The sequence below is a fragment of the Lepidochelys kempii genome, chromosome 6, assembly GCF_965140265.1.
Source record: "Lepidochelys kempii isolate rLepKem1 chromosome 6, rLepKem1.hap2, whole genome shotgun sequence".
Taxonomy (NCBI): Eukaryota; Metazoa; Chordata; order Testudines; family Cheloniidae; genus Lepidochelys; species Lepidochelys kempii.
In genome coordinates, this window is record NC_133261.1 from 100,602,205 (window position 1) to 100,616,733 (window position 14,529).

The 14,529-nt window shown below is 40.4% G+C and overlaps 1 protein-coding gene and 1 long non-coding RNA gene across 13 annotated transcripts in view; one reads left to right on the plus strand and one right to left on the minus strand.

The window, feature by feature from the left end:
- The window catches only part of EML5 (EMAP like 5), a 294,529-nt gene that overhangs the window by 34,494 nt on the left and 245,506 nt on the right, over positions 1–14,529 (minus strand). For all 12 annotated transcript variants that reach the window (XM_073349378.1, XM_073349377.1, XM_073349376.1 and 9 more), the window contains exons 29-30: positions 7,085–7,163; positions 5,516–5,645 (exon numbers count right to left, since the gene is read on the minus strand). In XM_073349378.1, coding sequence (XP_073205479.1) covers positions 5,516–5,645; positions 7,085–7,163 — 209 coding nt within the window. The remainder of the gene's footprint in view (positions 1–5,515; positions 5,646–7,084; positions 7,164–14,529) is intronic.
- The window catches only part of LOC140913287 (uncharacterized), a 33,693-nt gene that overhangs the window by 7,913 nt on the left and 11,251 nt on the right, over positions 1–14,529 (plus strand). The window lies entirely within an intron of this gene.

Below are 14,529 nucleotides of genomic sequence, written 5' to 3' on the forward strand. Positions count from 1 at the left end.
GGTCTATGGAAAGGAATGGAGTAGGAGGGTGAGAAGAGGAATGGACAGGAACTGAAGGCATAACCCAATCCCACAGTGCTCAGGACCCACTTATCCATAGTTACTGACTCCCAAGACCTGTAGAAGTAGGATAGCTTATCCCCAAATGTAGGAGAATGGCTTGAAGCCTGCCGACTGTAATGCTGGCTTCGGAGAGCGAGTCAAATTAGCTGCATACCCAAAACTGATGAAAAACAGGCTGACTGGTTAAAATTGGGACTAGAAGATCTCTTATAAGACTTGAGCCCCTTCCTGGAAAAGTCTTGCTGCCTAGCAAGACAATTCAACCTAAAGAACCACTGAAGACAATAATGCTGCTTAAGTTGTTGCCCTGGAAAGTGATGCCTCTTTAATGCTGGTGTTAAAATCTCCAGCAAATGCATCATAGCTCATTTTTCAAGGAATGTAACATTTTGTCATTTCCAAAAGCTGACCATAGTGATATTTTTGCCATTAGTCACCTTTTACAATGAACTCTTAAACTCTTCCCTGGAGGATTCTGGCAACTTATCTATAAATTTTGCCATTGTTTCCCACTTTGGAAAGTCATACTTTGATAAAAGTGCCTGGTGACTGGCAATGAGCATTTGTAAGGATGCGGCAGAATAAATTTTCCCAAACAAGTCCAATCTTTTAGAGTCCCTGTCCTTTGGTGTCAACTTATCTCGCCCCCATCTCAACCTCTCATTAGCTGCTCTTACAACAAGAGACTTAGGCGCTGTATGTGAGTAGAAGCACCCAAAAAACTATTCACAAGCATGTGGTATCTTTTATTTGCATGCTTCATTGTGGGTGTAAGGAAGCTGGGTGTTAGGATCTTTGCCGGTTCCAAGATTGCTTCATTTATGGAGAAAGTCACTCTCCCTGGAGCTGAGGATTGGAGAATATCCATCAATTTATGGGTGTTCTCCTGAGAAAACTTGGCCTGAATACCCAAGGCTGAACGATTTAAAATCCTCAGGTACAGGGGAGGAAAAATCATAGAATCATAGAATATCAGGGTTGGAAGGGACCTCAGGAGGTCATCTAGTCCAACCCCCTGCTCAAAGCAGGACCAATCCCCAACTAAATCATCCCAGCCAGGGCTTTGTCAAGCCTGACCTTAAAAACCTCTAAGGAAGGAGATTCCACCACCTCTCTAGGTAACGCATTCTAGTGTTTCACCACCCTCCTAGTGAAAAAGTTTTTCCTAATATCCAACCTAAACCTCCCCCACTGCAACTTGAGACCATTACTCCTCGTTCTGTCATCTGCTACCACTGAGAACAGTCTAAATCCATCCTCTTTGGAACCCCCTTTCAGGTAGTTGAAAGCAGCTATCAAATCCCCCCTCATTCTTCTCTTCCGCAGACTAAACAATCCCAGTTCCCTCTGCCTCTCCTCGTAAATCATATGTTCCAGTCCCCTAATCATTTTTGTTGCCCTCTGCTGGACTTTTTCCAATTTTTCCACATCCTTCTTGTAGTGTGGGGCCCAAAACTGGACACAGTACTCCCAATGAGGCCTCACCAATGTCGAATAGAGGGGAACGATCACGTCCCTCGATCTGCTGACAATGCCCCTACTTAAACAGCCCAAAATGCCATTGGCCTTCTTGGCAACAAGGGCACACTGTTGACTCATATCCAGCTTCTCGTCCACTGTCACTCCTTAGGTCCTTTTCTGCAGAACTGCTACCTAGCCATTCGGTCCCTAGTCTGTAGCGGTGCATGGGATTCTTCCGTCCTAAGTGCAGGACTCTGCACTTGTCCTTGTTGAACCTCATCAGATTTCTTTTGGCCCAATCCTCTGATTTGTCTAGGGCCCTCTGTATCCTATCCCTACCCTCCAGCATATCTACCTCTCCTCCCAGTTTAGTGTCATCTGAAAACTTGCTGAGGGTGCAATCCACAGCATCCTCCAGATCATTTATGAAGATATTGAACAAAACCGGCCCCCGGACCGACCCTTGGGGCACTCCATTTGATACTGGTTTCCAACTAGACATCGAGCCATTGATCACTACCTGTTGAGCCTGACAATCTAGCCAGCTTTCTATCCACCTTATTGTCCATTCATCCAGCCCATACTTCTTTAACTTACTGGCAAGAATACTGTGGGAGACCGTGTCAAAAGCTTTGCTAAAGTCAAGGAACAACACGTCCACTGCTTTCCCCTCATCCACAGAGCCCGTTATCTCGTCATAGAAGACAATTAGATTAGTCAGGCATGACTTGCCCTGGGTGAATCCATGCTGACTGTTCCTGATCACTTTCCTCTCCTCTAAGTGCTTCAGAATTGATTCCTTGAGGACCTGCTCCATGATTTTTCCAGGGATTGAGGTGAGGCTGACTGGCCTGTAGTTCCCAGGATCCTCCTCCTTCCCTTTTTTAAAGATGGGCACTACATTAGCCTTTTTCCAGTCATCCAGGACCTTCCCCGATCGCCATGAGTTTTCAAAGATAATGCAATCACATCCGCCAACTCCTTTAGCACTCTTGGATGCAGTACATCCGGCCCTATGGACTTGTGCTTGTCCAGCTTTTCTAAATAGTCCCGAACCACTTCTTTCTTCACAGAGGGCTGGTCACCTCCTCCCCATGCTGTGCTGTCCAGTGCAGCAGTCTGGGAGCTGACCTTGTTTGTGAAGACAGAGGCAAAAAAAGCATTGAGTACATTAGCTTTTTCCACATCCTCTGTCATTAGGTTGCCGCCCTCATTCTGTAAGGGGCCCACACTTTCCTTGACTTTCTTCTTGTTGCTAACATACCTGAAGAAACCCTTCTTGTTACTCTTAACATCTCTTGTTAGCTGCACCTCCAGGTGTGATCTGGCCTTCCTGATTTCACTCCTGCATGCCCAAGCAATATTTTTATACTCTTCCCTGGTCATTTGTCCAATCTTCCACTTCTTGTAAGCTTCTTTTTTGTGTTTAAGATCAGCAAGGATTTCACTGTTAAGCCAAACTGGTCGCCTGCCATATTTACTATTCTTTCTACACATCGGGATGGTTTGTCCCTGTAACCTCAATAAGGATTGTTTAAAATACAGCCAGCTGTCCTGGACTCCTTTCCCCCTCCTGTTATTCTCCCAGGGAATCCTGCCCATCAGTTCCCTGAGGTTGTCAAAATCTGCTTTTCTGAAGTCCAGGGTCCGTATTCTGCTGCTCTCCTTTCTTCCTTGTGTCAGGATCCTGAACTCGACCATCTCATGGTCACTGCCTCCCAGGTTCCCACCCACTTTTGTTTCCCCTACTAATTCTTCTCAGTTTGTGAGCAGCAGGTCAAGAAGAGCTCTGCCCCTAGTTGGTTCCTCCAGCACTTGCACCAGGAAATTGTCCCCTACACTTTCCAAAAACTTCCAGGATTGTCTGTGCACCGCTGTATTGCTCTCCCAGCAGATATCAGGGTGATTGAAGTCTCCCATGAGAACCAGGGCCTGCGATCTAGTAACCTCCGTTAGTTGCCAGAAGAAAGTCTCATCCACCTCATCCCCCTGGTCTGGTGGTCTACCGCAGACTCCCACCATGACATCACCATTGTTGCTCACGCTTCTAAACTTAATCCAGAGACTCTCAGGTTTTTCTGCAGTTTCATACTGAAGCTCTGAGCAGTCATACTGCTCTCTTACACACAATGCAACTCCCCCACCTTTTCTGCCCTGCCTGTCCTTCATAAAAAGTTTATATCCATCCATGACAGTACTCCAGTCATGTGAGTTATCCCACCCAGTCTCTGTTATTCCAATCACATCATAATTCCTTGACTGTGCCAGGACTTCCAGTTCTCCCTGGTACCATAAAGTTGTCTGGCAACGAAGAAGAAGGAGGAAGCAGAGCCCATGGAATCTCCTGTGACACCTATAACAATGGTTCAGGCTGAACCAGCAATTCTGGAGCAACTACTGTCTGTGGCTATAGTGATGGAGGTTCAGGAAGAGAGGCTACTGGAGGAATAGGTGACCTCGTTCTGGACTGAGCAATATCGCAAGGAGGCCACTGTGGGTATGGTTACAGCATTGGTGGCCAGTAAGATCTGGGTCACAGACTTCTATCTCTATTAAGGGATGACCCTGGAGATGGCAGATATACTGACCATGCATTTGCAGAGAAGAAGTGGAGCTTTTCTTATACTAAGCAAAAGATATGATAAGATGCATGTTTTTCTAGGATATTGTAATGCTTCTGGTACACTATTGACCTAAGAATAGTGCTTCCCTAATTCAAACCACCAGGCAAATTGCCTATATTGTCAAAACACAGATCATGATAGGGAATAATAAGCCCTTTGAAAGTCTAAGTCTATCGTTTAACAGTAATACTTGGGGTAGTTGGTGAACTAACATACATAGTATGGGAGGACTGAGATGTGAAATGCTAGTTTAACAAATGAAGACATAAAAATAGTCCCAATAATGTTTTTAAAACCTCTTTCAAACATTTCTAAAACAGTTTTTCCGTAACATATACCGAAAACATGAAACTGTTATGCGGGTCAAAGGTTTTATTGGCACGTGTTTTGGATGATCTGTGTAACTAAGTAACGTGGCCACTCAAAAGCATTCACTTGCTCATGTCATATTTAACAAAAGCCAACGAAAATCATAGCAAATGCATTTCTATACTGTCTTTACTTTATTCATTTTTTTAATTTTGAGGGGCAGAGAGATGAATTCAAAGGTCCCACAGAAGTTTTCACTGTACATTTTATTATATATCCACGTGTGTTTAAGGCACTTTCTGTACACATTCCAACTGGCTGTCATTTTGGATTACTTTAGAGAAAATTGCTTGCAGCAATGCTGAAATTTTAAATGTATTAAATTCAAACTAAAATGAAACATTTTAGGTCTCATGAGCAATTATCAAAACTTGGTCCGTGCTAGTTCCTGCAGCTGGAACAGAAAAATTGAGACTTTAATTTTAGTTTTGAAATTCCTCTTTGACTACAGACCTAACCCAAAATAGTGTATTAAAAGTAAAGCTTAGGAAAATTTGAACAGTAGCAGCACACGTCATCCCTTTTGATAGGAGAGAACCTAAGATGGCAACCATAACCTGGAAGGTTCAACAGAACACTGTGATATGTCTCACAGCATCACAGTGACAAAACTGCAACGCCTCCTAAATTACAGATTCTTTGGCAGTATATTGCTGTCAGCTGAGAATGTGAAGACAATTACTTTTTGAACACAAATGATGCTGGTACATGGAGAGGGAGTACTACTGAGTTACGAAAATTGGTATTGAAATAACTGGATTCTTATACCTCCCTCCAAATATTATCCTCACAGGGATTTATTCAGATCTTTTTTTTTACTACATAGCATGAATAATACAGATCACACACTCTCTGATAGCATTTTAGCTAGATTTTCTTCCGTAAATCATTATTTTGCAATTTTTCCAGACAGCACTAAGATTTTAAGTATACTGGTTATCACATGGGTGTTGCCTGTACACATGAGCAGAGAAATTTTCCGAAGTAGTTTTTCCTACCTGTTGCCACGTTATACAGAATCCCAACAGATGCAGTATGATAAATTATATCAGCCCCATCATTCAGATAGTGAACATTGTTCCTGCAGTCCTTGCCTCGGTATCCAAATACCAGCTCCAACACTAGATCCTAAGAAAACAGATTTAAGTCTATTAAATACTTTAAAACTTCTTATGAATAAAGATTTCCTAGTGCTTTATTTTTTAAACATGTGTACTTGCCTATATTCACAGGAAAAATGAATTTTTAATGATGGCCAAAAACATCTGAGACTAATCTGCTGCCTACTACACCAGTATATCATATTTTCCCTGTATCTCATGCTATACCTTTTGATGGATGTTAATGGAAACAAATTTTTCACAAAAGATAGTATACACAGCCTCATCCGGCAAAAATAATGTAACTCTTGATATACAAGATGCTAGGACACAAGTATGAATAGTATTCTTCACCAGCTTCATATTCCCATAGTCTACCTGATGTTGAGCTTGGAGGACTAGGGGAATTGGAATGCTGAAATTCATGCCTAAAAATTCCCAAAGAGTCATGGCAAAATACTACATAGTATGCCAAATATTTTCTTTAATATTAATTAATAATCTATATTTCTAATATGGTGAGAAAATTATTTAATATTTATATTACAATAGCATTCGGATGCCTAATGATGATCAGGGTCCTACTGTGCTTGACAATGACACAGATGAAGACACACTCCCAAATTTAAAGCACTTACAATTTAAGCAAACAAGTCACATCTGAAAAGGTGAAGGGATGGGGTACAGTCAAACATAGAATTTAAAAAAAAACAAAAGTCATATGCACTGGGGGGGGGGGAGAGAAAGAGAGAGAAAATATTAATTAAGGCCCCAAATCCTACAATCAGATCTAACTGCAGGATTGGGGTCTAATGCTACCTAACCCTAAAAGCATCATTAATTGGCCATTACTTACAAGCTTCAGAAGAGATTTATTTTGAATTTGAGTTTTAAAGGAGAAGATGGTAGTGAAGAGTTCAGGTGAATTTACAGATGGGTTCAGGGAGGGTATTTCATGCATAAAGGGGAGAGATAAATTTACTGCATTCCTCTGAATAAATTTCAGAATTAAAGGTAATTTGTTTATCTGGTTTAGTAACTTACTGGTAATACAATGCATGGCCACATGGAAAAATCAGAGTTCTGGCCAAGTGTGATATTATACTGATACCCTACACTCACCCAAGAGGGACTCCATACCACATAGGCTGAATGTGCTGTTTCTGTAACTGATAGACTCTGAAGAAAGCTGTGGCTCAGATACATTTGTGGGGTGGGGTGACAATGGACCTTTCAGGGATCAAAAGAAAAATGAAAGATAAAAGATCCTAAAGGATTCCCTCCCCAAAAAAGAAATTTGCTGTTGTATACATACACGCTATTAACTATTTCTCTCTTTATACTAACTTTACCATATACAACCATTCACTTTATTGATAAGCAAATCATTTTTTGGACAAAATAGTTAAAAAAATGGGATTAAGGGAATGTTAAAATAGAAAAAAAGATGTCTGTGGTTTTCCTTACCTCTATCGGTCTCTTTTTTTTGCCAACGTTATTTGTCTGAAGTTTTTCAGGCTGTGGCAGTGCCCTACTAACTGGTGGTCTGAAATAGAGAACTGTGAATAAGAAAAGGCTGTCTGTCACCTATTCTGTACTAGAAGAGTATAGTCTAATCTGTTATCTGGATAGGGAAAACTGTTAAATCACTATGTTGCTTAAATTGTCATAAAGAAAAAAGACCACTGTGAAAAGAATAGCCGTCTCTGATTGCAGAAGTGTCACAATTTATATTGATCAACTTGATAAGTTTTTGACAATTCTGAAAGTATCTATTAGGTCAATTCAAAGTCTTATTTTCCAATAAGAATGAGCCAAACATTCTTAACTTCTAACAGCATATTCTTTCTCCATGTACTTCCCTTTCAATGCAATAATTATTGTTGGATGACCCACAAAAGTTTAGAGGCTTGCCTGAACTATCTAAACTCATTTAAGGTTGTCCCACCCTTTCCCACAACTTCAAACAGACCCCAGTTATCTCCCCACCTCCTTTCCTACATTCCTTCAATAGACCCTAGATACCCACATCTCTTCCTACAACTGTAAAAGTCTCTGCTGAGCCCTGGGCACCTCTGATACAGTTCAGGTCAGTTCTTGATTGAATAAATAGAAATTAGAGATAGAAAAGACCTATTAACATCCAGCCCATCTCCTTGCAAATGCATGTTTGCTTTTATATCCTTACAGTATATGTTCTAGTGTTCTGGTTAGTCTAGTTTTAAGTTGTTCAAGCAATGTGCTTCCATCATTTCACTAGGAAAATAATAATTTGATCAAAATTTGTTTGCTTATCTTTTTAAATATTTGTAATATTTATATATTGTAGACAATATATATGGTTTCAGTCACAAAGGACAATAAAACATGTATTTAAAAACTCAGGAAAATAAATATATTTTATTGACCAAATTTATGTAAGTATTGCTAGCAAATTTGCAAGAGCAATAGTAGCTGATTCTAGATAAAATGTTCAGTTGTTAAAAAAAATCTTTTAAACTAAACTATCAGAAAAAGTAGTATTCATTCAAAATTGGGGATTTAACAAGTCTTTGTGAAGTCTAAATTATTTAACTCAGCTGAGTTTGTAAGAGAGTTAGTTATCCATCATTCCTTGTCGTTGAAAGGAAAAGCTGCAATAGATCATAACTCTTGGAGACAATGCCCGCAGAACATGACTGGCAGGAAACTTGTAATTTGAGTATTTTGCAGGCAGCAATCCTATCTAGGATACAGATCACAAAAGGTGCCCACTGATTGGGGCATGGAACATACTAGTTTTTCCTACCAGCTTGTTTTTCAAGTGAAAGCTAGAAAAAGATTAAGGAATGCAAATATGTATCTTCAACTCTGTTGGGAAGGTTGGTGGCTGGAAAGCTATTACAGTTTTTACTCTCAGAAACTCATAATACAGTATTTTTTCTTCCTTAAAGGCATCAGCAGCATTAGAATCTCTTGCTACTGTGAGCTGATGGTGGGGACAGAGGAGGGAGGGGGACAGCTGTTGACCACACCCCCTTGGACCTAGCACTGTGGCCCCAGTGTCCTATGTTTCTCTCTGTGGCCATGATATGGAGCAGGAGCCTCCCAACTTCTGAGTGCAGGGATAAAGAGACAGAGGCAGGCTGGGTCAGTATCCCCCCTCAATCACCTCTTAGACTTTGCACAAGGTGCCATCAGTCCACAAGGTTTTTGTTGGCAGTTCCTTCCTTTTCTATAAATTTTCAAAACCTTTATCTAGTTCCCTAATTTCAGCTATTATTTCTATACTAATAGCTCCCAAATCTACCTATCTATCCCTAACCTCCAACCCTCTGACATTCTTGCATCTCCAACTTTCCTCGAACATCTCCTCCTGCGCTTGTACTTAATATATTCAAACTAAACTTCCCAACTTTCCTAACCCCTTTCCATGTCCTCCTTTCTCTACTGGTGATGATACCTATACTTTACTTTCCCAGGCTTGGAAGATTGCTGTGAAGTTTCACTCTTCTCTCTCCTTCTCTCCCATATTTGGGTTTTTCTTTAATTCATGTTAATTCTTTCTCTGTTGTATTATTTTAAAAAATTATATTGCTGTTGTCTTACTGTTTTGTACATGGCAAGCTCTCTGATAATGAACACTTTCACCTGATATTTGTAAAGTACCTTATATATTTACAACACTAATACAATAATATAATCACTAAATATGATAACGCATATTACACAAGACTGCTGTATTTTTTATTTTACTATCCAATTAAACCACAAAAGTCCCTGGCAATTCATGCAATTTTTACCCATTTTACACATGTTAGTGCTGGGATATAATTCATCTTCACAAAATAACAGATATTCTTTAACAAATTTATGCTTTTTCAGGGATAAATCAATGTTTTACTGTGAGAAAAAAAAAATTTTAATCACTTTTGTTCTACACTCTTTTCATAGATGTACAATTTCCATTTAGGCACAAAAGCAATCAATATCTTGCATGCAAAATAGATGTCTCTCCAGGTCCACATTAGACCCTTCAGAACTATGCCTTTGACCAAACCCCAAACATGTGTCTCATCTAGGATGTATAATGGATTATATTATTTGTTTATTGGAATATTATGAAAACATATAAATCAAACAAGATGTAAATATATTTAAAATATACAACATAAATAAAACCATTGGAAATATTACATTGTTAAAGATACAAATTATATTGCCACTAAATTCCTGTCAGAGAAATAGTCATTTAGGGTGGGATTTTCAAAAGCATCTAAATTATATAGGAACACAGATCCCATCCTTAGTTGTTTAGTCAGCTGCTTCCAAACAGCCCAGCTCCAATTATATCTGCTGAAAAAAATCAGACAACCTGTACAACTCTTTTAATCGAAAAGATCGCATGTCAATGCCTTCTTTTTTTTTTTTTTTTTTTAAATAAAACAGCCTTAGTTTTCAGTTGTAAATAGTTAACTAACATTATTATTCTGGAAATAGCTACACTGACCTCTAAAATATTATCCATTTCAGATTTATTGGCTGTACATGTCTGAAAAACATTAGTTGATATTTAGTAACTTCTAGTCCTAAAAATCTCTGAAGTGAGATAGTAAAATGTTATCCAGCTTTACACCCAATTCTTTACTTTATGTGATCAAGAGTCCCTGAAGAAGAGAGGTGATTAAAAATGAAATTGAAAACAAGTTTGATAGCACAATACTATATTATTTCAGGGGTAAGAACTGCATTCACTATATGAATGGAAAGAATTGACATCTTAAAACCAGTATGATAAATGATACTGAGAGTACTTAATCAAGATTTTACTACCTGCAGATTATTCACTGGAATTATAATTAAGGTACTGTGTTTCCTTTGATATCTCCATAACCTTCTGGGCACTTGTACAGATATTTATTAGTAATTACGGATTACATATAAATAAGTTCATTCATTTCAATGCCACACCTTAAAGATGTATTATAAACTAAATATCATTAATCTACTTTCCTGTTTGCTTAGATAAAATGAATATGGCTGACTATTCTATCATCAGAATAAAAGTACCTTTCTCCTTTTAAAAAGGATAAGTATGAATGATGTCAGAGTTCTGTAAATTAGAAGACTACTTACCAGCAATTCTTGTTAGTTGTAGTAACCTTGTCTACCATCCTATCATGTTGGATTAAAGGACAGACGCATTATGGTGCCACCTACTGGAAGCAGGGATGCAAAGAGTTTTGAAACCCCATACCTGACCACACAGCTTTAGCCAGAAAATGCTCCCACCAGTTAAAAAAACTTCCACAGCCATAGAAAAGGACACAGTATACAAACCAGTGAGAGAGATGATAAACAAGCACCAGAGCAGAGAATGGAGGGATGCAGGGAGAGAGAACAGAAGACTCCGATAAACAGAATTACTGTTAAGTAATTTTCTGTTGTTATATGCCTGTCTTCTCCAATCCTACATCAGTGGATAGAATGACAGAAATGTAGCAAGTAGTAAACCCAGGAAGCGGGGCTACCATATTGTTCTGCTAGCAGGACCCTTTGTCCAAAAGAGACCATCTGAGAAGCAGAGAGGCCTAGCTAATAGCGACATAAAAAAAGGAATAGAGACAACCACGTTGCCACATCATACACTTGGGAAATGACTGCTCCAGCAATCACTGACCAAGACGTGAAGACTTCCCTTGCCAAATGTCATCTGACAAACTCAGGACAAGGCTGCCAGTCCGGGCATAATCTGTGAGAATGCAGGCTTGGACCTACCTAACAAAAGTGACTTCAGATGCAGCCTTTCCCTTGTTACAACCCTCAAAACAGAGTAGCAGTTGTTTTGGCTTTCTAAACTCATGAGAATGAGAATTTCGTTTTTGAAATGTTCAACAAATGAAACTTCTTCTCATAGGGGCTGGGATGCAATACTGGATTTGGAGGGAGCAAGAAGAATAATGGCTGATTTTTCTTCATAGGGAATTCCATCTTGGGAACAAAGGAAGGCTGAAAAAATCTTTCTGGTAAGAACGGGCAAATATGAGAGAGAGAGAGATAGAGAGATCAACTTGTACATCTAGCTGAGATCACTGCAATAAGGAACACCATTTTAAAGAAAAGAAGTCTGCCTTAAGGCCCAAATGAGGGTTGAATCAGAGCTTGCAAGATGAGGAGCAAGTTTTACTGAAGGATCACAGGATTAATCACTGGTTTGAGATCTTACTTGAGTACCAATAGAAAAAATCCCAAAGATCCTGGAGCAAGAAAAGTAGGAAACAGGATAGCCCTCTGATGTCAAACCAGGCCAGGAAGACTTTTCAGACCTATGAGTAAGAAAAAGAAGCACCTTTTCCACCCTCCAGACAGTGCCATGTCAGCAGAGAAACCTTCTTTTCAGAAGTGGCTCCCTTCAACTTAAATGCAGTCAGCCTAAGGTGGAAGTGGTTGCAGAGCACAGAGTCATGAAGGGACCAGGTCAACAATTACAACTGTTTCATCCTGCCTGGCTTTCCTCAGTACCTTGAGTAGCAGAGGAAGCAGCATCTCAATACAACTCTTCAACTCTATGCGAGGCATCACAAAAACGGTGAGGGACTGGGATAAGAGAACTGAATTAGAAATGACTGACAGACATCAAGATAAACCAGTCCAAGGTGAGGCACTCTTCACTCTGGAAAATGGCGTCAAAAGTCCAGGGAAGCAAGGTTCCATTTTCCCAGAACAGTTTGTAATTAAGTCTGCCTAGAAGGCTGTTGTTATGGACCTCCAGATATAGTGGTTTCAAGGACAGAAGAAGGGTTCTTAGAGGCATCACTTCCAAAACTAGGGGCTGTATTGCAAGCACTTCCTTAGCAGTTGGCAGAAGCCACTGCTGTTTGATTGTTACAGCAGACAAAGATGTGGGAAATCAGGACTAGAAGCTACCAAATTAGGAGAGTAAGGCAGGAGGCCCAGAGTTCTAGGAGCCTTCTACTCCACCCAGAATACCCCCCAGACCAGGATCATGGGCTGATGGTTTGCCCAGATGCACCATCCCAACCCAAGAGACACATGTCAATGGTGATAAAGAGGTAGGGGATGGATGGAGGAAAGAAAGGATTGATGGAGAAAATCACCAATTCAAAGAAGGATGAATCAGCACAGGGAAGAAAGGGAGTGCCACATGGGCCAAGGCCAAAGATTCAGTCACATCTACAGAACTAAGTCCACACAGGCTACAAAGCAAGCCTAGTATCCCATGGATGCTCCTAACTGAGGAAGGGGAGATGCTCTGATTGGCAACAGCATGTTCAGTAAGGACTGAAGCCTTTAATAGGACATGAGAGCCTTCCACAGATAGCTATTTAGGACTACACCCAGATGAACAACTTACTGGAAGGGGGTTAGGTGGAATTTGTCCCAGGGAAGTTGGCATCCAGTACCAGCAAGATTTGGAAGCTGAAAAAAGTACAAATGGCAGGGTGCTAAACACAGGAAGTGACTGTTTCTGAGGGTGAAAGGTAGAAGACTCCAATGAGCTGAAAAGATATGAATATGCAGATATGGGCTCTGAACTGCTATCAAGCAGAGATGGTCACTTGGGAAGTGACTATAGAACTGACCTGGAAGTTTCCATCCAGAATCTCTGCTGTTATTTAACAGCCATAAAACAAGGAAGGACCGGAACCCTTCATAGTTTTTGTGCATAAGAAATAACCAGGAGCAGAATTCCTAGCCAAAATTCCTCTGAGGGACAGATAGATCTATTACAACAGAGATCCTGGAGTCGCATTACCTTTCAGTGCCTCAGTCTCCCTCTCTCTTGATGGAAACAAGACATCTCTACTTCACAGTTGTGTTGTGTATCCTAACTCATTAACATTACCAAGTTCTCTTAGAACCTCAGAAAGCACAAAATATTATTATATGGACTTCCCCAAGGCTACAAAAGGATATGCCACAGATAAAAGCAGGCAGCTGTACAATGCTCTATACTTGTCCTACTTAATACTAAGGAGGAGAACTTAGGAACAATAAGATATATGACAAGTGGAACCTCATTACTGAGGCACAAGTTCAAATATTCTCCCAAGATATATATTCCACATTCTGACTGTGGAAAATACACATTGAAGGTCCCCAGCAGCCTAGAAATGAAGGATCTGGGGGATTCTGAGCAAGAAGCTGGTTCAAATATGATCTCCCTTTCAAGGGAATTATATCTATTCCCTCTGCGCAGTAATAACCTTGTAGGATCAGAACTCAGAGTTATATTTCTCATGACAAGCTGCTAAGTAGTGTGAAGAGGGATCATGGTGCTTCTAAACTGGACTTAAGTTAGAAACAAGGAGGGCAGGGACAGGCAATCTTACAGGAAGAGGTACTGTCTGTACAGAAGGGAGCTAGTATGAGAGTGTGGCTGTACAATCTATTCTTTGTGAGGCTGGTGCAACACACAATTAGCAGAGACTGAAAGGTAACAGGTAAGGGGTCCTGATGTGTGGTGCAATAAGGGAGACCACAGACACAGAAACTAAGAGGAATGATGTAACAGCCAGGCCATTCAGAGCACCTGTGAGAAAAAGTGTGCATCCAAAGAAAATCAGTGAGAGAAAAGAGATGAATCCCAGCCAGAGACTGAGAGAAAGACCAAGTTTCTATGGAACCTATGAACTGCATAGGCTCCCGGGGCAACAGCAGAAAAATGGAAGGAAAACCTGCGACTGGGAAACAAGGGAGAGGAGATAAACCCCTCCCCAAAGATGGAGACACAAAGTTCTGGTTTCTGCACTTACAGCCTGGTAAGGGGAGGCAGAGACTGCAGAGCTGAAGGATTGGGAGTGGGGGTGCTCAACAAACACTTTTTATAAGTAGCTAGGGTCTTGGTTTTACCTCTCAACAGAAAGACCCACATACCATAAATTGCGAAGTAGTCAGTTTCACTCTCATGC